The sequence below is a fragment of the Aotus nancymaae genome, unplaced genomic scaffold (assembly GCF_030222135.1).
Source record: "Aotus nancymaae isolate 86718 unplaced genomic scaffold, 86718_ANA_hifiasm-v0.15.2.pri h1tg000108l, whole genome shotgun sequence".
Taxonomy (NCBI): domain Eukaryota; kingdom Metazoa; phylum Chordata; class Mammalia; order Primates; family Aotidae; genus Aotus; species Aotus nancymaae.
This window is the reverse complement of record NW_026988523.1, coordinates 39,613,624-39,635,411: the sequence shown is the minus strand read 5'-3', so window position 1 is coordinate 39,635,411 and position 21,788 is coordinate 39,613,624. Positions and strand designations below refer to the sequence as shown.

The window sequence follows — 21,788 nt, the reverse complement described above, 5'->3', positions numbered from 1 at the left end:
CGCAGGCTCCCCTTTTCATTTCAACCACCAGTGGAAATGCACCAAATTTACAGGTAGAATAAACTTTCATGGTCATTTGTTTTCCAGGGGAAATGGAATGCATTCCATTTCCTGAATTTTCAGGGCACATTCTGTAATTTAGTACAACAATTAGAATTTCCCAGTTTTATTACAGATAAATAAATAAATAATATTGGGTGATATTGAAACCACATTTAATAATAAACATACTTCACTGAATCATTTTTGCATGGTCTAATGATTTTTACTTATTTTTCATGCAGTTGTTATCATTTTAGTGTTTTGTTTTTGTTCGTTTTTTTGAGAGGGTCTTGCTTGTCGTCCAGGTTGGAATGCAGTGGCTCACTGTAGCCTCAATCTCCTGGGCTTAAGCCATCCTCCCACCTTAGCCTTCCAAGTAGCTGGGACCACAGACATGTACCACTATGCCTGGCTAATTTTTATTTTATTTATTTATTTTTGAGACAGAGTTTGGCTCTTGTTGCCCAGGTTGCAGTGCAATGGCGTGATCTTGGCTCACCACAACCTCTACCTTCTGGGTTCAAGTGATTCTCCTGCCTCAGCCTTCTGAGTAGCTGGGATTACAGACATGAGCCACCATGCCTGGCTAATTTTGTATTTTTAGTAGAGACGGAGTTTCTCCATATTAGTCAGTCTGGTCTTGAACTCCCTACCTCAGGTGATCCACCTGCCTCAGCCTCCCAAATTGCTGTGATTACAGGCATGAGCTACCATGCCCGGCCAATTTTTTTTTTTTTTTTTTTTTGTAGAGACAGGGTCCCACTATGTTTCCCAGGCTGGTCTCAATGTTCCATTCCTGGCTTCAAGCAACCCTCCTACCTCAGCCTCCCAAAGTGCTGGGATTACAGGTGTGAGCCACCATGCCCGGCCATCATTTTAGTTTTTAGAAGTTTTTTGTTGTTGGTGGTGGTTTTTTTCCTTCCTTTTTTTTTTTTTTTTTTTTTGAGAAGGCGTTTTGCTCTTATTGACCAGGCTGGAGTGCAATGGGACGGTCTCAACTCACCACAACCTCTGCCTCCCAGGTTCAAGCGATTCTCCTGCCTCAACCTTCCAAGTAGCTGGGATTGCAGGTGCCCACCACCAGGCTTGGCTAATTTTTGTACTTTTAGTAGAGATGGGGTTTCACCATGTTGGCCAAGCTGGTCTCAAACTCCTGACCCCAGGTGATCTACCCGCCTCAGCCTCCCAAAGTGCGGGGATTACAGACCTAAGCCACCACACCTGACCTAGAAGTATTTTATATAGCAGAAAAAAAAATAGAAATTTGTTTTATTGCCGAGGAAATATTTAGAAATTTGGACTGACATCACCATGATAATTTACAGTAATGGGAAGGCATTGACTTCGAGAACTTAGGGAACAATTGATGCCTCCTGGAAACACAGCATTTTGTGATATGCAGAGCAAACTTTGGGCCAGTGGTGTTTTCCCAGATCCTACTGTCATTTGGCCCTTTTCCATCATCCCAAGCCCACAGCCACTTGACACAAAAGGCATATTCAGGAGGGCTTCCCTTTGATCCCACAACATCTAAGGAGCAGGTCTTAGGGAGCAGATGGTGAGCCCAACAAGGATAAAGAAATTAATATGATCTAATCTTGTCTTAATGTTTTGTAGTACAAAGTGCATGGCTGTGCATTATCTCCATTTGAACCTTACAACAGTTCTACAAGGTCGGTAGAAATCCACAATTCCTCATCCACAATTTTAAATTTCCAAAAATCCTGTACCATATTCTATGACAAGGGTTGCCTTAGATTCTGTTGGAGATGTTAGCTATATATGGTATGTTCAAACTGTTTCTTTTGCAAATCTTTAACTTTTTGAACTCTGAAACTTATCTGGTGCAGAGTTTTGGACAAGGACACGTAGACTTGAATTACTACCCCTATTTTACCTATGAGGAAACACGGACTTCTTGAAGGGACAGTCTTCCCTAGGGGTAGGGGAGGGGCTCTTGGGCAGAGTGGGGCTGATGAATTGTAAGTAGGTGGTAGCGAAGGCCCCAGGTGAGGGTAGCTTCTGTCCACCCTGCCTCACTCTTTCTCTCCTGGTCTAACACAACCTCCAAAGACCAAGGTGCCTGCAGTTTAGGCACCCATGGGTTGCTCCGTCTCCTAGTCTCTCCAACGATACGACTTTCATCAGGCATGGCCTGCACCTGCAGGCGTAGGCTCTTCCTAGGAATTCTGCATTTCTCTTACCAGATAATTGAAATAACACCAATGGAGGAGATATTTAGCACAAAAGAACATAAGATTCATTTTTACAATCAAAGCAGTCCCAAATGAAATAGTCTCAGGAGGTAAATTATTTATTTATTTGTTTGTTTATTTAGAGACAGGGTTTTGCTCTGTCACCCAGGCTGGAGTACAGTGGCATGCTCACAGCTCACTGCAGTCTTGACCTCCCAGGCTCAAGTGATTCTCCACCTGAGTAGCTAGGACTATAGGTACACACCACCATACCTGGCTACTTTGTGTGCGTGTGTGTGTGTGTGTGTGTGTGTGTGTTGTTGTTTTTAGACACTCTCCCTTTGTCGCTCAGGCTGGAGTGCAGTGGCGCAATCTTGGCTCACTGTAACCTTGCCTCCCAGGTTGAAGCGATTCTCATGTCTCAGCCTCCTGAGTAGCTGGGACTACCAGCGCAAGCCACCATGCCTGGCAAGTGTTTGCCTTTTCAGTAGAGACAGGGTTTTACCATGTTGGCCAGGCTGGTCTCGAACTCCTGACTTCAAGTGATCCTCCTGCCTTGGCCTCCCAAAGTGCTGGGATTATAGGCATGAGCCACTGTGCCTGGCCAGATTTATTATTATTATTTTTAAACAAATTTATACAAAGATTCTACTGCAGGCCACGTCATGTAAGAGATTCCAGGAGGAGGCAGGTGGGTGGAAAACCAGAAGGGAATAACACTGATATCCTTTGCTTGTCTTCAAGATCAGGGGTTGGCAAACTCTAGCTCATGGCCTGGTTTTGCATGGCCAGGATTTCACAAAAGATTGTTAAAAATAAGCAAGCAAGCAAACAAAAAAAGAAAGAAGAATATGCAACAAAGGCTTATGTGGCCACAGAGTCTATGGTATTTGTTATCTGGTCCTTTTTAGAAAAAGGTTGCTAATGCTTGTCCAAGATGATCAAATGAGGAAATTAGACATACAAGGAAACAATTGCTCTGAACTATATATAAAAAAGGGTTATTATTATTTTCGAGGTGCAGTCTTGCTCTGTCACACAGGCTGGAGTACAGTGGTGGAATCTTGGCTCACTGCAACCTCCGCCTCCTGAGTTCAAGTGATTCTCCTGCCTCAGCCTCCCAAGTAGCTGGGATTACCACCATGTACCACCATGCCCGGCTAATTTTGTATTTTTAGTAGAGATGGGGTTTCACTACGTTGGTCAGGCTGGTCTTGAACTCCCGACCTCAGGTAATTCCCCTGCCTTGGCCTCCCAAAGTGCTGGGATTACAGGCGTGAGCCATGGCGCCTGGGCCGGATAATAAACATTTATAAATATGTAATGTAAGCATCAGGTCCCCTTTCTACCACCTGTGTTTTCCTTGCCATTCCCATTAGAGTGGCAGGAGTCCTGGTACTGTGGGCAAAGTCTACTGTGGAAAATTACCTAATTTGACTGAAGTGTGCCAAGGAGACCTGTTTTGCTCCTGCATGCCTCTGCATTTTGGCCAGTTCCTGGGCTCTCATCTACTCCTTTTCATCCATCTATTTGTGGCTGCCGTTGTTTTTCCCTGGTTTCCTGTGTCCTGTTGTTCCTTCCCCAGCAGGACAGCACATCTCTTCCTTTCTTCCTCCAAAGCATTGGCAAACACCAAGCTGTTGCATGCGTTCTAACTTTTACTGAATATTTGATGGTGGAAACATGGCATAGAGTAAATTATAACAAAGGGGAGAAAATTTTGCATTGGCCATTTTCATTTCCTACAAGTGTTTTTGGATTGGAGGAAGCATTCCTGTGTGTTTTTTAGTACCACCTGGAGTCAATTTCTTTCATTCAACTAATGCACATTGAAGGCCTACTGTGTGCATTGTGCGTGAGCCTGGACGTCTGGTGGAGAACCACAGACACGGACACAGTCTCTGTGTTTATAAAAGAAATTATTAAGCAAATACCTATATAAGTACTCAAATAAAAACATTCAAAAGTTTCATGAGAAGGAGCTTACACAATCTTCCCAACAGTAGTATTTAGGTTTCGGAGACAAAGGTCCATCAGAGCATAGTATGACATCTTCCAGGTTTGCCCTCTAGCCTCATCTCCTTAGATTCCTATCTGAGTCTGAGAGGGAGACAGACTGCAAGAGACACTGAAAGAGCTGTGTCACTGAGGTCACTGAGACACTTGGAGATGTGTCCCACTCTGGGCCCCATCACAGGAGTAGTGGAGTGTTTCCCTTCTCCAGCACCCTACGAGGCGGGTGACTTCCGAGCCTTGAATAGCAAGGAGATGTGCTGGAGGCCTGGGAGTGAGAGGAAGCAGTGCCTCGAACACCAGCAACTTGTTCCTGACACCAGGTCCAGCATCAGAGGCAGCAGGGATGCCAAATCGTAGGGTCGGCGGTCAGCTGTGGTCTCAGCAGTAGGCAGCGCTGAAAGGAGTCAGGGTGGGCTGGGAGTATGTGTGGAATGGAGAATGTTGTTAGCACACACAAGACTATGGACTTCAAAGGGGACCGGAAGTCTCCTTACAATGGGAGGGCATGAAAGCCAGAGAAATTCCTGTGTCACTAATGCTAACTCACCATGACCCCTGGGCTGAGGTATCCTAGGGAAGTATCAGCTACATTAAAAAGAGTAACAGCCTGGCTTGGTGGCTCACACCCATAATCCCAGCACTTCGGCAGGCTGAGGCAGGAGGATCACTTGAGGTCAGGCATTCAAGACTATCCTGGACAACATGGGTGGATCTTGTTTCTACAGAAAATGAGTTTTTAATAATATGTTGATAATTCTACTGTGGTTATACATGACATATTCCTATTATTAGAAAACACAGCCAGGTGTGGTGGCTCACACCTGTAATCTCAACACTTTGGGAGGCTGAGGCAGAAGGATCACAAGGTCAGGAGATCGAGACCATCCTAGCCAACATGGTGAAACCCCATCTTTACTAAATATACAAAAATTAGCCGGGTGTGGTGGCACGCACCTGTAGTTTCAGCTACTCTGGATGCTGAGGCAGGAGAATTGCTTGAACCCAGGAGGCAGAGGCTGCAGTGAGCTGAGATCATGCCACTGCACTCCAGCCTGGTGACAGAAAAAAAAGAAAGAGAGAGAGAGAGAGAGAGAGACAGAGAAAGCAAGCACGCACACTTGGTCAGGTGTGGTGGCTCATGCCTGTAATCCCAGAACTTTGGGAGGCCAAGGCAGAGGGAACACGAGGTCAGGAGTTTGAGACCAGCCTGGCTAACATGGTGAAACTCTATCTCTATTAAAAATACAAAAATTAGCCAGGCTCGGTGGCAGGTGCCTGTAATCCCAGCTACTCAGGAGAATCACTTGAACCTGGGAGGCAGAGGTTGCAGTGAGCCGAGATTGTGCCACTGCCCTCCAGCCTGGGTGACAGGGCAAGACTCTGTCTCAAAAAAAAAAAAAAGAAAGAAAACACACACTTATTTAAAAGTAAGGGATCATGATGTATGTAACAGCCTCAAATAGTTCAGAATTTGTGTGTGTGTGTTTTATATATATATAGAGAGAGAGAGAGAGAGAGAGAGCATAAATGATAAAGCAAATCGGGTGAAATATTAACAATAGTTGAATTGAGGTAAAGGGCATACATGTGGTTTTATACTATTGTTATTTTTGTAACATTTAATAAATTTTAAATTGTTTCTAAACAGAGTTAATAAAAATAAAATGACAGCATGATACATGCAATAATTCGTGCTTGGACAATGTACAGTAGTGGGGCAAAGGAAGGCGGCATCAGCTTTGTCTGGGGGTGGTGGTGTCAGGGAAGGCTTGAAAGAGAAGTTGAAGGAAAGACTGGAAGGACGATGTCTTCTTTTCCTCTATTCATTTATTTATTTAAATTTTTTTAAAATTGTATTTTAGGTTTTGGGGTACATGTGGAGAACATGCAAAATTGCTGCATAGGTCCACACATGGCAGTGTGATGTGCTGCCTTCCTCCCCATCACCTATATCTGGCATTTCTCCCCATGATATCTCTCCCCACCTCCCCACCCCTCGCTGTCCCTCCCCGATTTCCCCCCCCAACAGACCCCAATGTGTAGTGCTCTCCTCCCTGTGTCCACGTTTTGTCAATGTTCAACGCCCGCCTATGAGTGAGAACATGCGGTGTTTGATTTTCTGTTCTTGTGTCATTTTGCTGAGAATGATATTTATTTATTTAAATTCTTTTTCTTCTTTCTTTTTTTTTTTTGAGATGGAGTCTTGCTCTGTTGCCAGGCTGGAGTACGGTGGTACGATCTCGGCTCACTGCAAACTCTGCCTCCTGGGTTCAAGCGATTCTCCTGCCTCAGTCTCCCAGTAGCCGGGATCACAGGTGCGCGCCACTGCACCTGGCTAAATTTTTGTATTTTTTTGTACAGACGGGGTTTCACCATGTTGGTCAGGCTGGTCTTGAACTCCTAACCTCATGTAATCCACCCGCCTTGGCCTCCCAAAGTGCTGGGATTATAGGCATGAGCCACTGCACCTGGCCAATTATTATTCTTAATCTCTTTTTCATGAGGTGTCACCTCAGTCTATAAGGATGATGCCTTGACAGAGCTGTGTATAGGAGGCCAGGGCATCTGGGTGAGGACGGAGAGGGAGAAGGCAGGGGAGGACTGTGACTTATTTGCAAATCTGAGTAGTTGCTGCTACCTTGTATGGCCTGCCCTGGGAAAGCAGGACGCCCCTCCTCAGATGGAAACAGTCATCCGTCTGTGTGGTCAGGAACAAAGCTCCCTGCTTCTCCAGCCAGTCACATGTCCTTTCTCATTTCCAGGGCCCAGGCTCAGGTACCCTCAGAGGGAAGGGCATCAGAGGGAGGGGCCAGCAGCCTGGGCTGGGCAGGGCTTGGGTGGTTTGGCTGTCTACATAAAGGGACCAGCACTTCACCCTGCATCAGGATCCTCTGCAGGGGAGCTCTGAGAGTCCACCGGAAGGGAACTTTCAGCTCCTGGCATCTGTGAGGTAGTAAGGAGAGAGCTCTCTGTGCTGGTGAGGAAGGTGTTTTTGATCCATCTGTGTGGGAGCAGTGATGCCAGCTCAGGTCTGGTCTCAGTTTCAGAGATTGAGTTTCAGGAAAATGAGCCCATGGGCCCCTTTGGTATTTGTAGCGTTGGACAGCAGTGGGGGATACTCCGGGAGGTTCTAGAATGCTCACAAGCCCGTCACTTTCCATTTGAGGTTTCCTGAGTCAGAAAGGTCAGGAGTAAGAATGAGAAGATGACAAAGGAGGGGCCAGCCAGTGACATTGTGCATCTTGATTTTCCTTAGAGGACAATGACCAGACTCGGCTTCCTGCTGTTCCTGTCTGTGGCCACCAGTGGGTGCAGCGCAGGTAAATCGCTCCTGAGAGTAGGAGCTGCAGTTCGCTGTGTGCCCCTCTGCTGTGCAGCGCCCTGGAGGGAGTAGAGCTGGGCAGGGCTCTGAAGTCCAGGGCCGGAGGGGAAGTCCTGGAGAGGCACGGAACCCATGCTAAGCAGCCGACTTGAGGGGTGGACTGGATGCTGATTTCTGGTCTCCCTGGGATCTGGTCTGAAGCAGTCAGGATGTTAGCTCAGGTGCATCCTGGGATCTGGTCTGAAGCGGTCAGGATGTTAGCTCAGGTGCATCCTGGGATCTGGTCTGAAGCGGTCAGGATGTTAGCTCAGGTGCATCCTGGGATCTGGTCTGAAGCGGTCAGGATGTTAGCTCAGGTGCATCCTGGGATCTGGTCTGAAGCGGTCAGGATGTTAGCTCAGGTGCATCCTGGGGCCTGATTCTCTGCTTCTGTGGCTGTGAGGGTTCGTGGGTGAGAGAGTAAGAACCGTGTCCCTGCTCAGCTGCTCCGCCTCTGGTGGCCTTGGCCTTGGGATCTCAGGAGGGAGCTGGGTGATCAGTGCTGTGTCCAGGGTGTACCCTCCTCCAGTTGCCATCCTCATAATTCTATTCTTACAGCAGGCACAATAGTGATACTTTTCCATTGATATTGGGTTCTATTGTTTATTTCAATCAGTTAAAAAAAGCACATTTACATATGACATCTCATTTGATCTCCATGAGTATAAAGAAGTTATTAACGCTGGGCGCGGTGGCTCACGCCTGTAATCCTAGCACTTTGGGAGGCCGAGGCAGGTGGATCACCTGAGGTCAGGAGTTCAAGACCAGCCTGGCCATCATGGTGAAACCACATCTTTTTTTTTTTAAAGAAGTTATTAATGACATCTTTTGTTTTGTTTTGTTTTTTTGAGACAGGGTCTTGCTCTGTGGTCAGGCTGGAGTGCAGTGGCCTGATCTTGGCTCACTGCAACCTCTGCCTTCCAGGTTTAAGCGATTCTTCTGCCTCAGGCTCCTGAGTAGCAGAGACTACAGGCATGCACCATCACATCCGGCTAATTTTTGTAGTTTTAGTAGACTACTGTTGGTCAGGATGGTTTCAACCCCTTTACCTCATGATTCGCCTGCCTTGGCCACCCAAAGTGCTGGGATTACAGGCATGAGCCACCACACCTGGCCTAATGACGTCTTAAAGATAAAGAAAAAGAGGATTAGAGATGGTAAGTGTCTGCTCAAGGAGGCACTGCCATCAGGGGTTGTCTGGGGTTTTATTTTATTTTATTTTTATTTTTATGAGACAGAGTCTCACTCTGTCACCAGTCTGGAGTGCAGTGGCGTGATCTCGGCTCACTCCAACCTCTGCCTCCTGGTTCATGTGATTCTTCTGCCTCAGCCTCTTGAGTAGCTGGAATTACAGGTGTGTGCCACCACACCCCACTAATTTTTGTATTTTTAGTAGAGACGGGGTTTCACCATGTTGGTCAGGCTGGTCTTGAACTCCTGACCTCGTGATCTGCCTGCCTCGGCCTCCCAAAGTGCTGGGATTACAGGTGTGAGCCACCATGCCCAGGCATCTGGGGTTTGAGTCCTGTATTTTTTTTTTTTTTTGAGACAGAGTCTTTCTCTGTCGCCTAGGCTGAAGTACAGTGGTGCGATCTCGGCTCACTGGAACCTCCACCTCCTGGGTTCAAGTGATTCTCCTGCCTCAGACTCCCCAGTAGCTGGGATTATAGGTGCACACCACCACACCTGGCTAATTTTTTGTATTTTTAGTACAGACGGGGTTTTGCTATATTGGCAAGTCTGGTCTCGAACTCTTGACCTCGTGATCCGCCCACCTTGGCCTCCCAAAGTGCTAGGATTATAGGCATGAGCCACCATGCCCAGGCTGAGTCCTATAATTTTAAATACGCTTTTTCCCGCAATGCCAGGCTTTTGGAATACTTTCTAGGCTTTTGGACTAATATACATAATCCTGCATCCGCTGGCCTCAGTGAGGTTTTTGGCTTTGCTTTCCACCCCTGTCTGTATGACAATGTATGTTCCAGCCACAGTAAGTGACTGACCTGTAGTTTTTAGCAGGCTGGGCTGGGCTCTGCTATCGCTTCAGGCCATCTCATGGGCTTTCTTCTCTTCCTGGGGTGCACTCTCTCCTTTCCTTCCTGTTTTGTAGCTGGCTCCCATTCTCCCATCAAAATCAGCCTGCTCTGAGTTACAGCTGGTCCCTTCCCCAGCAAGTTCCCAGGACTCAGCCCATAGGTGGGCCTGCCCTCGCATCTCAGTTGGGTCCTTCCCTGTAGACTGTAGTTTCTTGAAGAAATGTGTCCAGTTGTCTTTGCCCAGGGTCTAGGTAGTTTACACAGTAGGGATTTAATTAAAGGTAGTCGGGTGGAAGATTCCAGGTGTTTCAGCTGTACCAGCCGTTGGATCAGATGATCTTAGCATAGAGAATCCCTGACCTCCTGGGACTTCAGAGCAGAGTGATGAGTTGATACAGAGGCAGAGGTTGGCCAGGAAAGATGGTCTCAGTGGTCAGACTTTTTGTTTTGTTTTGTGAGACGGCATCTAGCTCTGTCATCCAGGCTGGAGTGCAGTGGCACGATCTCGGCTCACTGCAACCTCTGCCTCCCAGGTTCAAGTGATTCTCCTGCCCTAGCCTCCCGAGTAGCTGGGACTACGGGTGTGTGCCATCACGCCTGGCTAATTTTTTGTATTTTTAATAGAGAGGAGGTTTCACCATGTTGTTCAGGATGGTCTTTATCTCCTAACCTCATGATCCGCCTGCCTCAGCCTTCCAAAGTGCTGGGATTACAAGCATGAACCACCGCTCCCAGCATCAGTGGTCAGACTTGTAATGAGAATCATTCTCCCATCTTTTAGCGGCGGCCTCTTCTCTTGAGATGCTCTCGAGGATGGGTGGAACCTGTGCCTCCTCCTTTTCTTCCCTGCCTAGAAGCTGCAAGGAAATCAAGGAACAGTGCCATAGCCCAGCTGGTGAGTAACGAACGAACTCAGCATTCTCTCTTTGACGCCACTTTTTAGGTCAACAGAGCCCACTCCTAGAAATCAGGAGGGACATACCCATGTGGAGACTGTTCTGCCCCCAGATCCTACTCCAGGAGGTTTCTAGTGGGAATTTTGGGGCTTTTGTGTCCCATTTCAGTCACACAATCTTCTGAACACAGAGAGTGCAGTGTTCCTGGCGATGTTTAGTGTGGCGGTAAGAACCGTGATGAATCTTTTGCCCCTACTTGCCCCGGGTTTATAGATGCTGGCAGAAAACCTGAAACTCCGGAGCCAGAGACAAAGAGCTTTATTAATCACAGGAATAGCAGTAGCCAGAGCATCAGCATTTTCTTGTACTGCGCCAGGTGACATCTGTATAAGTTGTGGGTTTGTCAAGCCGGCTGACAAATTTGGCTGGCAAAGAAACAACAAGGACTTTTTAGAGCCAGGGTGTTTATTACTCACATTGAAAGCAAATTCAAGATCGGCAAAAGCGACAGCTTCTCCCATCCCTTGTCCCACAAGATGGCACGGGAAAGAAGGAGGTGACAACGCAACATGGGCAGTGGCTGAGGAGCCAGTCTATGCTGCCATAGCCGTTTCATAGCCCGTGTACCTTGAGGAGCCGGTCTATGCTGCCATAGCCGTTTCAGAGCCTGTGTACCTTACGGCATGGGGGCAAGCGAGGCAAAAAGGCTCATATACTTCTTCAGAACCCGGGAGGTGATGACACAGTAGTGACAGCCGTCTCATGACAGCTTCCACGAAGGTAGGGAGGGGGTGAGAAGTGACCTCATTGCAGTTCCTGTCAAGCTTCCTACCTCTCCATGTTTCAGGGAGATCACAGGCTTTCTGGCAAGGCTTAGGTCAGCTGTCCCTACGTGGCCTATGCGCGAATGTGCAAGGTCACCGGGATGCCACAGAGGAGCCAGTCTCCTGCAAGCTTGTGAACAGGAGGGGAGCTCTGAGCTTAGGGAAGCTGACTCTTACGTAATGGGCACAACCTTTGCTCTGAGCTGCACAGAGGCCCCATCCTGTCGTAGACTCAGATGTGGCCGTGTGCTGATTTCTGGTCTCTCCTGGCCACAGGGTGGCACTGTCGAGAGGGAGATCCCTCTGTCTCTCTTCTGAGGCTATTTGCTCTACAACTCTGAAAGGACAGTGTGAAGCCAAGGCAGTCAGTGCCTCTGCTCCTAGGTGAGCAGAACACAAGACGTGTGGAGCATCATCTTCCGACAAGTACATGCTGGAGCTTTCAGAGTGCACTTTTGACTTCCTAGGGCTTTTCTATTCATGGGGCTGAGATGGACCCTGAGCTATAGACAGGGAGGTTCTGGGACGATTCTCTCTACAGATGGCCTGTATTTTCTCCGCACCAAGAATGGTGTTGTCTACCAGACCTTCTGTGACATGACCTCTGGGGGTGGCGGCTGGACCCTGGTGGCCAGCGTGCACGAGAATGACATGCGTGGGAAGTGCACGGTGGGTGATCGCTGGTCCAGTCAGCAGGGCAACAAAGCAGACTACCCAGAGGGGGATGGCAACTGGGCCAACTACAACACCTTTGGGTCTGCAGAGGCAGCCACGAGTGATGACTACAAGGTTGGTGCCACTTCCCACCTGCTTGGGTGAGGGTGAGGAGTGGAGTGTGGCTGGCCACAGGCCTGCAGGAGGGAGGGCTGGAAGGTGGGATGAGGGGAAGGGCTGGAGAAGAAGAGAGAAATACGTGTCTTGAATCACAACTTCCTCCCTTCAAGGCCGTTAGGGCCTGGGTGGTGGTGGGATCATCTGTTGGGAGTGGGGTGTCTGAGCGTGGCTGGCCATCTGCCCACCTGGAGTCCAGAGCTATCAGCCCAGCTGAGGCTGCATGTGTGGACCTTTTGCCTCCTGGGATCTTTTGGCCCCATCAGACTTAGTGTCTGTTGCTTTCCAGAACCCTGGCTACTATGACATCCAGGCCAAGGACCTGGGCATCTGGCATGTGCCCAACAAGTCCCCCATGCAGCACTGGAGAAACAGAGCCCTGCTGAGGTACCGCACCAACACTGGCTTCTTCCAGAAACTGGGACATAATCTGTTTGGCCTCTACCAGGTACATAGGGCTGCTGGCTGGGGGCGCTTTCTTTGGTGACCAGAGAGTCAAGTGTCTGGGGTAGGGGACAGATCCGTTCTGTGGTTCCACATCACCTCTGAGTGGTTGGCTGTTTCTCTTTCCTTTGGTTCACTGTGAACTCATGTCCAGCCTCTCAGAAACTCTAAGCCAGGCAAGGAAGAGGCCCGTGGGACAGGAGAGCATAGGGAGAAAGAGACAGGGACGAGGGGCTTGGGGCTGTTGGGGAGACACAGCTACGGGGAAAAGGAGTCACTATTATTATTGTTTTTTACTGAGATGGAGTCTCACTCTGTCTCTAAGGCTGGAGTGCAGTGGCGCGATCTCAGCTCACTGCAACCTCTGCCTCCTGGGTTCAAGCAATTCTCCTGCCTCAGCCTCCTGAGTAGCTGGGACTACAGGCGTGTGCTACCATACCCAGCTAATTTTTTATTTTTAGTAGAGACAGGGTTTCACCATGTTGGCCAGGCTGGTCTTGAACTCCTGACTTTAGGTGATCCACCTGCCTTGGACTCCCAAAGTGCTGGGATTACAGGCATGAGCCACCAGGCCCGGCAGGAGTCACTATTATTATGATTGGTTTTGGTTAATGGCAGTTAACTTGAAACCCCCCTCCCCCCGACTATGGCAGCATCTCTAACGCCCTCACAAAACCTCTCTTCTTGGTCTCTACAGAAATACCCAGTGAAATATGGATTAGGGAAATGTTGGAATGACAATGGCCCAGCCATACCTGTGGTCTATGACTTTGGTGATGCTAAGAAGACTGCATCTTATTACTCACCATATGGTCAACGTGAGTGTTTGCTCCCTCGTCCCATCATAAATATTTTCTTGCTCTCTTGGAGAAGGGTAGCAGATAGCAACAATTAATAATTGCTCTGATTTACTGAGCACTTAAAATGCACCAGACTCTTTTCTGGGGACTTAAGATGATTTTGTGTCATTTAATTATCATGAGAAAACTTTGAAGTTAGAATTGCCGTTACCCCTATTTCACAGGACGTAATCCCAGGCTTCTCATCACCACCTTGTATAGCCTCTTATAATAGTTAAGAGAAGGTGCACACTGAGGTTCACAGGAAAGACCCACTAGCAGAGTGGTGAGAGAGATTTACTTTTGTTACGAAGGATAACTATTTATCTTACAAAAGACAGTTTTCAGTATAATAAGGCCACAGAAGTTAAGTTGTGGATGAAAAACTCAAAGACACCACTGTTGTCCTTTGCTATTCTGATGAAAGCAGGTGACAGTCATGAAAATCAACCCATGGTAATTGGATGAGAAGTGTGTAAACAGCAACAGGCAGCCTCATCCGATCATTGCTTATTCCTGCTGGGCCTTCTCAGATCGTTTTGGTAATCTTTCTGTAGAGTCTAGTTTCTCCTATAAGCTGTAGGCAGACAAGGGACCTTTTGTGAGCCCCAGCCTTTGTCCTCTTGCCACAGGTGAAAAGAGGTTTCCTTGGGGACAAGTTTAGGACTGACAAGCACCAGCCACTTGCCATAGGGGTGCTGGGCTGAACCCCTGCAGCCTGGAGTGATTAGCTGTAGCCTCAGCTTTTGGCTTAGGGAATCCCTGGACTAGACAATGGGAAGCTGCTTCTAGTTCCTCCTTTGAATACGTGGCCCTTTCTTCGCCTCTTCTTTTTCAGGGGAATTTGTTGCAGGATTCGTCCAGTTCAGGGTGTTTAATAATGAAAGAGCAGCCAATGCCCTTTGTGCTGGGATAAGAGTTACTGGCTGTAACACTGAGCATGTGAGTTTTGGGGGAGATAGTGGCCCACGTGTTTGCATGTGTGTGCGTGTGTGTGCACCCATGTGGTGTGTAGCAGTGTGTGTCTCTGTGGTTACTTGCTTATTCTCATTATTCTGTTTACTCTCATTACTCTCTTGATGATGTCTTATGAATATAATTATTTTTAATTTTTACTTTGAAGAGTCCTGACTTTTTTTTTTTTTTTTGAGACGGAGTTTCGCTCTTGTTACCCAGGCTGGAGTGCAATGGCGCGATCTCGGCTCACCGCAACCTCCGCCTCCTGGGTTCAGGCAATTCTCCTGCCTCAGCCTCCTGAGTAGCTGGGACTACAGGCGCACGCCACCATGCCCAGCTAATTTTTGTATTTTTATTAGAGACGGGGTTTCACCATGTTGACCAGGATGGTCTCGATCTCTTGACCTCGTGATCCACCCGCCTCGGCTTCCCAAAGTGCTGGGATTACAGGCGTGAGCCACCGCGCCCGGCCGAGTCCTGACTTTTAATAACAATGAAGTGTTTCAAAGTTTGGAGTAGTAGACGCCAGAAATTGAGTATAATTTATTTATTTATTTTTTGAGATGGATTCTTGCTCTGTCACCCAGGCTGGAGTGCGGTGGTGTGATCTCAGCTCACTACAACCTCCACCTCCCCAGTTCAAGCGATTCTCCTGCCTCAGCCTCTTGAGTAGCTGGGGCTACAGGCACGTGCCACCATGTCCGGTTAATTTTTTGTATTTTTAGTAGAGATGGGGTTTCACCATGTTAGCCAGGATGGTCTTGATCTCCTGACCTCATGATCTGCCCACCTCAGCCTCTCAAAGTGCTGGGATTACAGGCTTGAGCCACCATGCCTGGATGATTATAATTTATTTAATGAAATTCAGTTTATCAAAATTTTATTTATTTATTTATTTATTTACTGAGATGGGGTTTCACTATGTTGGTCAGACTGGTCTCAAACTGCTGACCTTAGGTAACCCACTCGCCTCGGCCTCCCAAAGTGCTGGGACTACAGGCGTGAGCCACTGTGCCCGGCTCAAAGTTTTCATTTATGGTTAGTACTTTTCGTGTTTTCTATAAGACATACCTCCTTACATTGAGGTCATGAAAATATTCTCCAATATTAATCTTAACTTCTAGAAGTTTTATATTTTTAAGGAGACAGCACCGTAGCTGTAGTGGTTGGAGATTGTATTTGAGGGACATCCTATGCCTGGGGGCTGGAGGAAGAGAGCATCAGAACCATCAAGAACAAGGGCATTCACTTAGAGCCCCCTTCCCTCCCCAACTGACAGTCTGAACTCACAGCTGCATCTTCACTTCCCTGCCTCGCCTATCAGCTTGTGCATTTTCCAGCTAAGATGAGGCGGCTGTGTGCTCACGGAGGGACTCATAGATTAGAATTCAGAGGATGCTGGCCATGTGGGCACTGGGGGTGGACTAGAGTACATGTCTTTATGCTCTTTTCCTTGACAACCTTCTCCACTTGCTCCTTGGACTGTCCATTAGTGCATGTTTGTGTATGTTCCTGCATGCATTGCTTCTTTAAAGTACATGCACAGGGCCAGGTGTGGTGGCTCATGTCTGTAATCCCAGCAATTTGAGAGGCCAGGGCAGGTGGATCACTTGAGGTCTGGCGTTCAAGACCAGCCTTGGGCTCACTGGTGTCAGCAGCCAATCAAATCCCTCACGGTGTCCCTTCTTTCTGTTTCCCAGCACTGCATCGGTGGAGGAGGGTTCTTCCCAGATGGCAGCCCCCGTCAGTGTGGGGACTTCTCTGCCTTTGACTGGAATGGATATGGAACTCACGTTAAGGGCAGCTGCAGTCAGCAGATAACGGAGGCCGCTGTACTCTTGTTCTATAGATGAGAAAGATCTCTGCAGTGTGGGGATGAGAACCCATCTTCTAACGCTGGATATTTGGAGACAGAAAAACTGGCATTCTAACAAGGAGGAGGGGAGAATAAATTATAGCAATCTGTAACTCTATGTTTCTTTGAATTCTTTTTACAAACTGGCTGATATGTTGAGGGATATTTTAAAAGAATACCTATGGTTCTGGTGAATTCCACCTCAGATATTCTGAGCTTGTACAGTGGCTAGGAAGAACCCACTAAATAAAAATAAGTGTTCACTTCAGCAACACATATACTACAATTGGAATAATACAGAGAAGATTAGCCAAAAGATATAAAAAATTGAAAAATAAAAAGACATTCTGGGCCAGGGATGGTGGCTCATGCCTGTAATCCCAGCACTTTGGGAGGCCGAGGCAAGTGGATTGCCCGAGGTCAGGAGTCTGAGACCAGCCTGGGCAACATGGCAAAACCTAATCTTTACAAGAAGTACAAAAATTAGCTAAGTGATAATGTGTGCCCTCAATCCAGTACGACTGATACCCTTATAAGAAGAGAAGGGAGGCAGACACAGACGCACACACAGAGGGAAGGCAGCCGTATGAAGAGGGAGGCAGAGAGTGGAGTTATGTGGCCACAAATCAAGAAATACCGAGGACTGGCCAGGCATGGTGCCTCACGCCTATAATCCCAGTACTTTTGGAGGGCGAGGTGGGAGGACTGCTTGAGCCCAGGGGTCTGAGACTAGCCTTGGCAAAAAACATAGTGAAATCCTGTTTCTATCAAAAACAAAAAACAAACACAAAAACAAACCAAGGATTGCTTTCCGCCTGAAGCTGGAAGAGGCAAGAAAAGATCCTCCTGCAGTCTTTGGATAGAGCATAACAATGCTGATGCCTTAAGTTTGGACTTCTAAGTTCTGAAAGAGTGTAATTCCTTAAAATTACTCTCTTTAAACCTAGGTTATGAAAATTTGTTATGGCAACCCTAGGAAACTATACGATTGTGTCTTATTGTTTTTTTTTTCTCTCTACTGGTTTGAAAAATTACACTTTTTTCCTGTCCTTTTAGTGGCTACTCTAGAACAGCAGCCTTCATGAATGTTTTCTATTCACTAATTTGTGTGTTCATTTCTTTGCAAGCATTAATTGAGAGCCTATTATATGCCAGAACATATGCTAGATGCTGGGGATATAGTAACAAGTCAGGTAAACATTTCTGCCTTTCTGGAGATTGTACTCCAGTACCAGGAAGCATATGATATGCAATAAAAAATAAATAATAGAATGTCAAGTTTTTTTTTTTAATTAAAAAAAATTTTTTTTTTAGAGACGGAGTTTCACCATGTTGGTCAGGATGGTCTCGATCTCTTGACCTCGTGCGTGATCCACCGGCCTCGGCCTCCCAAAGTGCTGGGATTACAGGCATGAGCCACCGTGCCCGGCCAATTTTTTTTTTTTTTTAAACCAGGTCTCTTTATGTTGCCCAGGCTGTTCTTGAACTCTTGGGCTCAAATGATCCTCCTGCTTCAGCCTCCCAAAATTCTGGGATTACAGCTGTGAGCCACCACACCCAGCCTAGAATGTGAAGTTTTGAAAAGTGCTATGGAGAAAAGGACGGCTGAGTAGGAACATAGATATATTGGGGGTGGTGGTGGTTTACAACTTTAATAGATCGTTAGAGAAGGCTTCAGTGAGAAGGTGACGTGGAGGAAAGATCTGAAGAAGGTGAGGGATTGAGCCACGAAGTACCAGACAGAGAGAATAGCAATTGCCAAGCTCTTGCGGTAGGAGTGTCTTCACTGTGTTCAGGAGTTGTGAGGGGGTTTGGCTAGCAGAAGCTGAATAAGTAGGGAGAACAGCGGGTGATGACAGCAGAAAGGTAAGATGGGGACAGATTGTGTAGGATATTGTGGGCCTTCTGGGCAGGACTACAAGCCTTCAGAGGGGTCTGAGTAGGGGAGTAGCCTGATTTACCAGGATGACTTCGGCTATGTTGAGGATATTTTAAAGACTGCCAAGGGCAGAAGCAGAGAGACCAAAGAGGAGACGTGCAGCCAGCCAGGTGATGCTAGTGGCTTAGATGAAGATGATAGCCGGGAGGTGTGAATGGTGGTCAGGTTAGATTATTTTGAAAGTGAGGCTGACTGATTGGATGTGGTATGTGAGTGAGAGAGAGGCATCAAGGGGTGCTTTTACTCATTCACTTACTCCTATTTTTAAGTGATATCTTTTTTTTTTTTTTTTTCCGAGACAGAGTTTTGCTCTTGTTGCCCAGGCTGGAGTACAATGACATGATCTCAGCTCACTGCAACCTCTGCTTCCCGGGTTGAAGCTATTCTCCTGCCTCAGCCTCCCAAGCAGCCGGGATTACAGGCATGTGACACCACTCCCAGCTAATTTTTTGTGTTTGGTAGAGACCGTGTTGGTCAGGCTGGTCTCGAACTCCTGACCTCAGGTGATTTGCCTGCCTCGGCCTCCCAAAGTGCTGGGATTAAAGATGTGAGCCAACACTGGCTTGATTTTTGTATTTTTGGTAGAGATGAAGTTTGACCATGTTAGCCAGGCTGGTCTCAAACTCCTGACCTCAGTTGATCCACCCACCTTGGCCTCCCAGAGTGCTAGGATTACAGGTGTGAGCCACTGCATCAGGCCTAAAATTTTATTAATTTTTTTTTTTTTTGTAGAGATGGGTTCTCCCTATGTTGCCCAGATTGGTCTCAAACTCCTGGGCTCAAACAATCCTCCTGCCTTGGCCTCCCAGAGTGTTGGGACTATAGGTGTCCAGGCCCTTCTTTCTCTTTGTGTGACATAATCTTACATTTTCTCCCTCGTTAAATCAAGTTTAGCCTACAGCTGCCTCCTTACATATTTTAAATTTGGCCTAAGGTTTCCCTGTTCATCGTGAACTATAACCTAAATGGAAGTATAAACAAACTATAGTCTACTCTTCTGCTAATCACCAAGTTTGGGCCAATCAAATGTGGCCAAATGTTCAAATTAGGCAAATGCCAAGCTGTAACTAATGCAGCTGTTTCTGTACCTCACTTTCATTTTCCATATGTCACTTTCCTTTTTCTGTCCATAAATCTTCCACCACGTGGCTGTGCTGGAGTCTCTGAGTCTACTCTGGCTCAGAAGGCTGCCCGATTCATGAATCATTCACTGCTCAATTAAAGTCTTTTAGATTTAACTTGGCTGAAGTTTTTCCTTTATCAGATGGTGTCAGAAGTGGGATCTGAAGTAGAGCTTCTCACAACCCCCAGGAGTGCTGAGTGACCAAGCAAAGATCATGGGTAAGTTATTGCTCGGATTCTGAAGCACCATGGATTTGTATTTTGAGCTGTCTGAGTTTCGTTGAGCAAATTTCTTATTTAAACTTGGTTTGGAAATCGTGACAGAAACCAAACTGGGTCCAGGACAAGACTGGATTCAGTAATGAACTGATTAACTGGCTTGGATCTAGTTAGAGGCCTCTTACATCTGACTAGATCAGAAAGAGACAGGTAGTAAATGGCAGTATTGCAGGGGGTGTAAAATTTGCTTTTGGAAATTTGCAGGGATTTTTGTGTTTTATCCCTTTGCTTTTCTTGTTGCCCAGGCTGGAGTGCAGCAGCACAATCTCAGCTCACTGCAACCTCCACCTCCCGGGTTCAAACGATTCTCCTGCCTCAACCTTCCGAGTAGCTAGGATTACAGGTGCGCGCCACCCCGCCTGGCTAATTTTTGCAGTTTTAGTAGAGACAGGGTCTCATCATGTTGGCCAGGCTGGTCTCAAACTCCTGGCCTCAAGTGATCTGCCTGCCTCAGCTTCCTAAAGTGCTGGGATTACAGATGTGAGCCACCACCACGCCCAGCCCAATTTTTGTATTTTTAGTAGAGATGACGTTTTACTATGTTTGCCAGGCTAGTCTCAAACTCCTGACCTCAGGTAATCCGCCCGCCTTGGCCTCCCAAAGTGCTGGCGTTACAGGCATGAGCCATCATGCCCAGCCTGAAAAGTTTTAATTAGTAAGTAAAAGGATTCATGAGGCTAGTCTTAAGCTGTAGCAAATCTGGTGTACTTTGTGCTATAAGTTTGTTTTTCTGCATTGTTCTGTCATAAAAAGGGGTACAATAAAATAGAATGTAGGCCTAGGACCCCCTTAAGCTCACTGTTCAAGCCATTCTGGCAAACGTGTCAGTTACAAACTTTGCTGAAGATCCCTGAAACAAAGAAAGCTGGATGAGGTTTCCCTCTCTTCTTGTTTAATGTCCGCGGGAGCTTGACCACATAGCGATACTTTCTCTTGGTCTCCACCATCCAGGGAACAGGAATTTTGGAGTTCATGTCACAGTTAGCTCTAAAAATTATTTTAAGCAGTTAAAAGCCATTTAAGCCAGGCATGGTGGTTCACACCTCTAATCCCAGCACTTTGGAAGGCCGAGGTGGGCGGATCACCTGAGGTCAGGAGTTCGAGACCAGCCTGACCAACATGGAGAAACACTGTCTCTACTAAAAATACAAAATTAGCTGAGCATGGTGGTGCATGCCTGTAATCCCAGCTACTTGGGAGGCTGAGGCAGGAGAATCGCTTGAACCCGGGAGGTGGATGTTGCGGTGAGCCGAGTTCGCGCCATTGCAATCCAGCCTGGGCAACAAGAGCGAAACTCTGTCTCAAAAAAAAAAAAAAGCCATTTGAAGTTCAAAATTGACTGCTCTAGACTCCTTCTGGGAGGAGCAATAGAAACTGCTCAATACTGTGGCTTAGCAGATAAGGCTCGGTCTTTTCACAGTGGTGGCCAGGGTTCAATTCCTGGCTTAGGAATGAGTACTTTTGTTGCCAGTGGTAGTTATCCATATGGGTCTGCAGCAACTTCAATTCTTGCCTCCTCAGAAGAAAGAATTCAACTGAGGGCCATAAGGCAGAAGGAGAGACTGAGGCAAGTTTTAGTGCAGGAGTAAAAGTTTATAAAAAGCTTTAGAGCAGCTCTTTCGTCTGGGCCGCCAACATGGCCTTACCACCAAGCTTTTTCCACGCAGCCATCCAGACTGAGGAAGACCCGGAAACTTTGGGGCCACGTGAGCCACGGCCACGGCTGCGTCTGCAAGCACCGGAAGCACCCCGGAGACCGTGGTAATGCTGATGGTATGCATCACCACAGGATCAACTTTGACAAATACCACCCAGGTTACTCTGGGAAAGTTGGTATGAGGCATTACCACTTAAAAAGGAACCAGAGCTTCTGCCCAACTGTGAACTCTGACAAATTGTGGACTTTGGTCAGTGAGCAGACATGGGTGAATGCTGCTAAAAGCAAGACTGGGGCTGCTCCCATCACTGATGTGGTGCGATCGGGCTACTATAAAGTTCTGGGCAAGGGAAAGCTCCCAAAGCAGCCTGTCATTGTCAAGGCCGAATTCTTCAGCAGAAGAGCTGAGGAGAAGATTAAGGGTGTTGGGGGGGCCTGTGTCCTTGTGGCTTGAAGCCACATGGAGGGAGGTTCATTAAATGCTGAGTACTTGTA

General features: G+C 47.2%; 2 protein-coding genes across 2 annotated transcripts; both read left to right on the top strand.

The window, feature by feature from the left end:
• The first annotated feature begins 4,406 nt into the window (after positions 1 to 4,406).
• On the top strand, positions 4,407 to 16,409 carry ITLN2 (intelectin 2). The gene is made up of 9 exons (XM_064370465.1): positions 4,407 to 4,606; positions 7,016 to 7,028; positions 7,510 to 7,573; positions 10,432 to 10,545; positions 11,912 to 12,159; positions 12,491 to 12,649; positions 13,343 to 13,463; positions 14,323 to 14,426; positions 16,142 to 16,409. Exons 1-9 carry the CDS (start codon positions 4,407 to 4,409, stop codon positions 16,292 to 16,294), a joined length of 1,176 nt encoding a protein of 391 aa, XP_064226535.1. The 3' UTR covers positions 16,295 to 16,409.
• Positions 16,410 to 16,793: 384 nt separating this feature from the next.
• On the top strand, positions 16,794 to 21,788 carry LOC105715495 (large ribosomal subunit protein uL15-like). The gene is made up of 2 exons (XM_064370464.1): positions 16,794 to 16,811; positions 21,304 to 21,788. Exons 1-2 carry the CDS (start codon positions 16,794 to 16,796, stop codon positions 21,745 to 21,747), a joined length of 462 nt encoding a protein of 153 aa, XP_064226534.1. The 3' UTR covers positions 21,748 to 21,788.

Bases quoted from the DNA above. Each gene is read 5' to 3' on its own strand.
- ITLN2 (XM_064370465.1), top strand. From the start codon at position 4,407: ATGTGTCCCACTCTGGGCCCCATCACAGGAGTAGTGGAGTGTTTCCCT. The intron at 12,650-13,342 runs GTACATAGGGCT...TGGTCTCTACAG, and splicing joins ATCTGTTTGGCCTCTACCAG to AAATACCCAGTGAAATATGG. The intron at 14,427-16,141 runs GTGAGTTTTGGG...TCTGTTTCCCAG, and splicing joins CTGGCTGTAACACTGAGCAT to CACTGCATCGGTGGAGGAGG.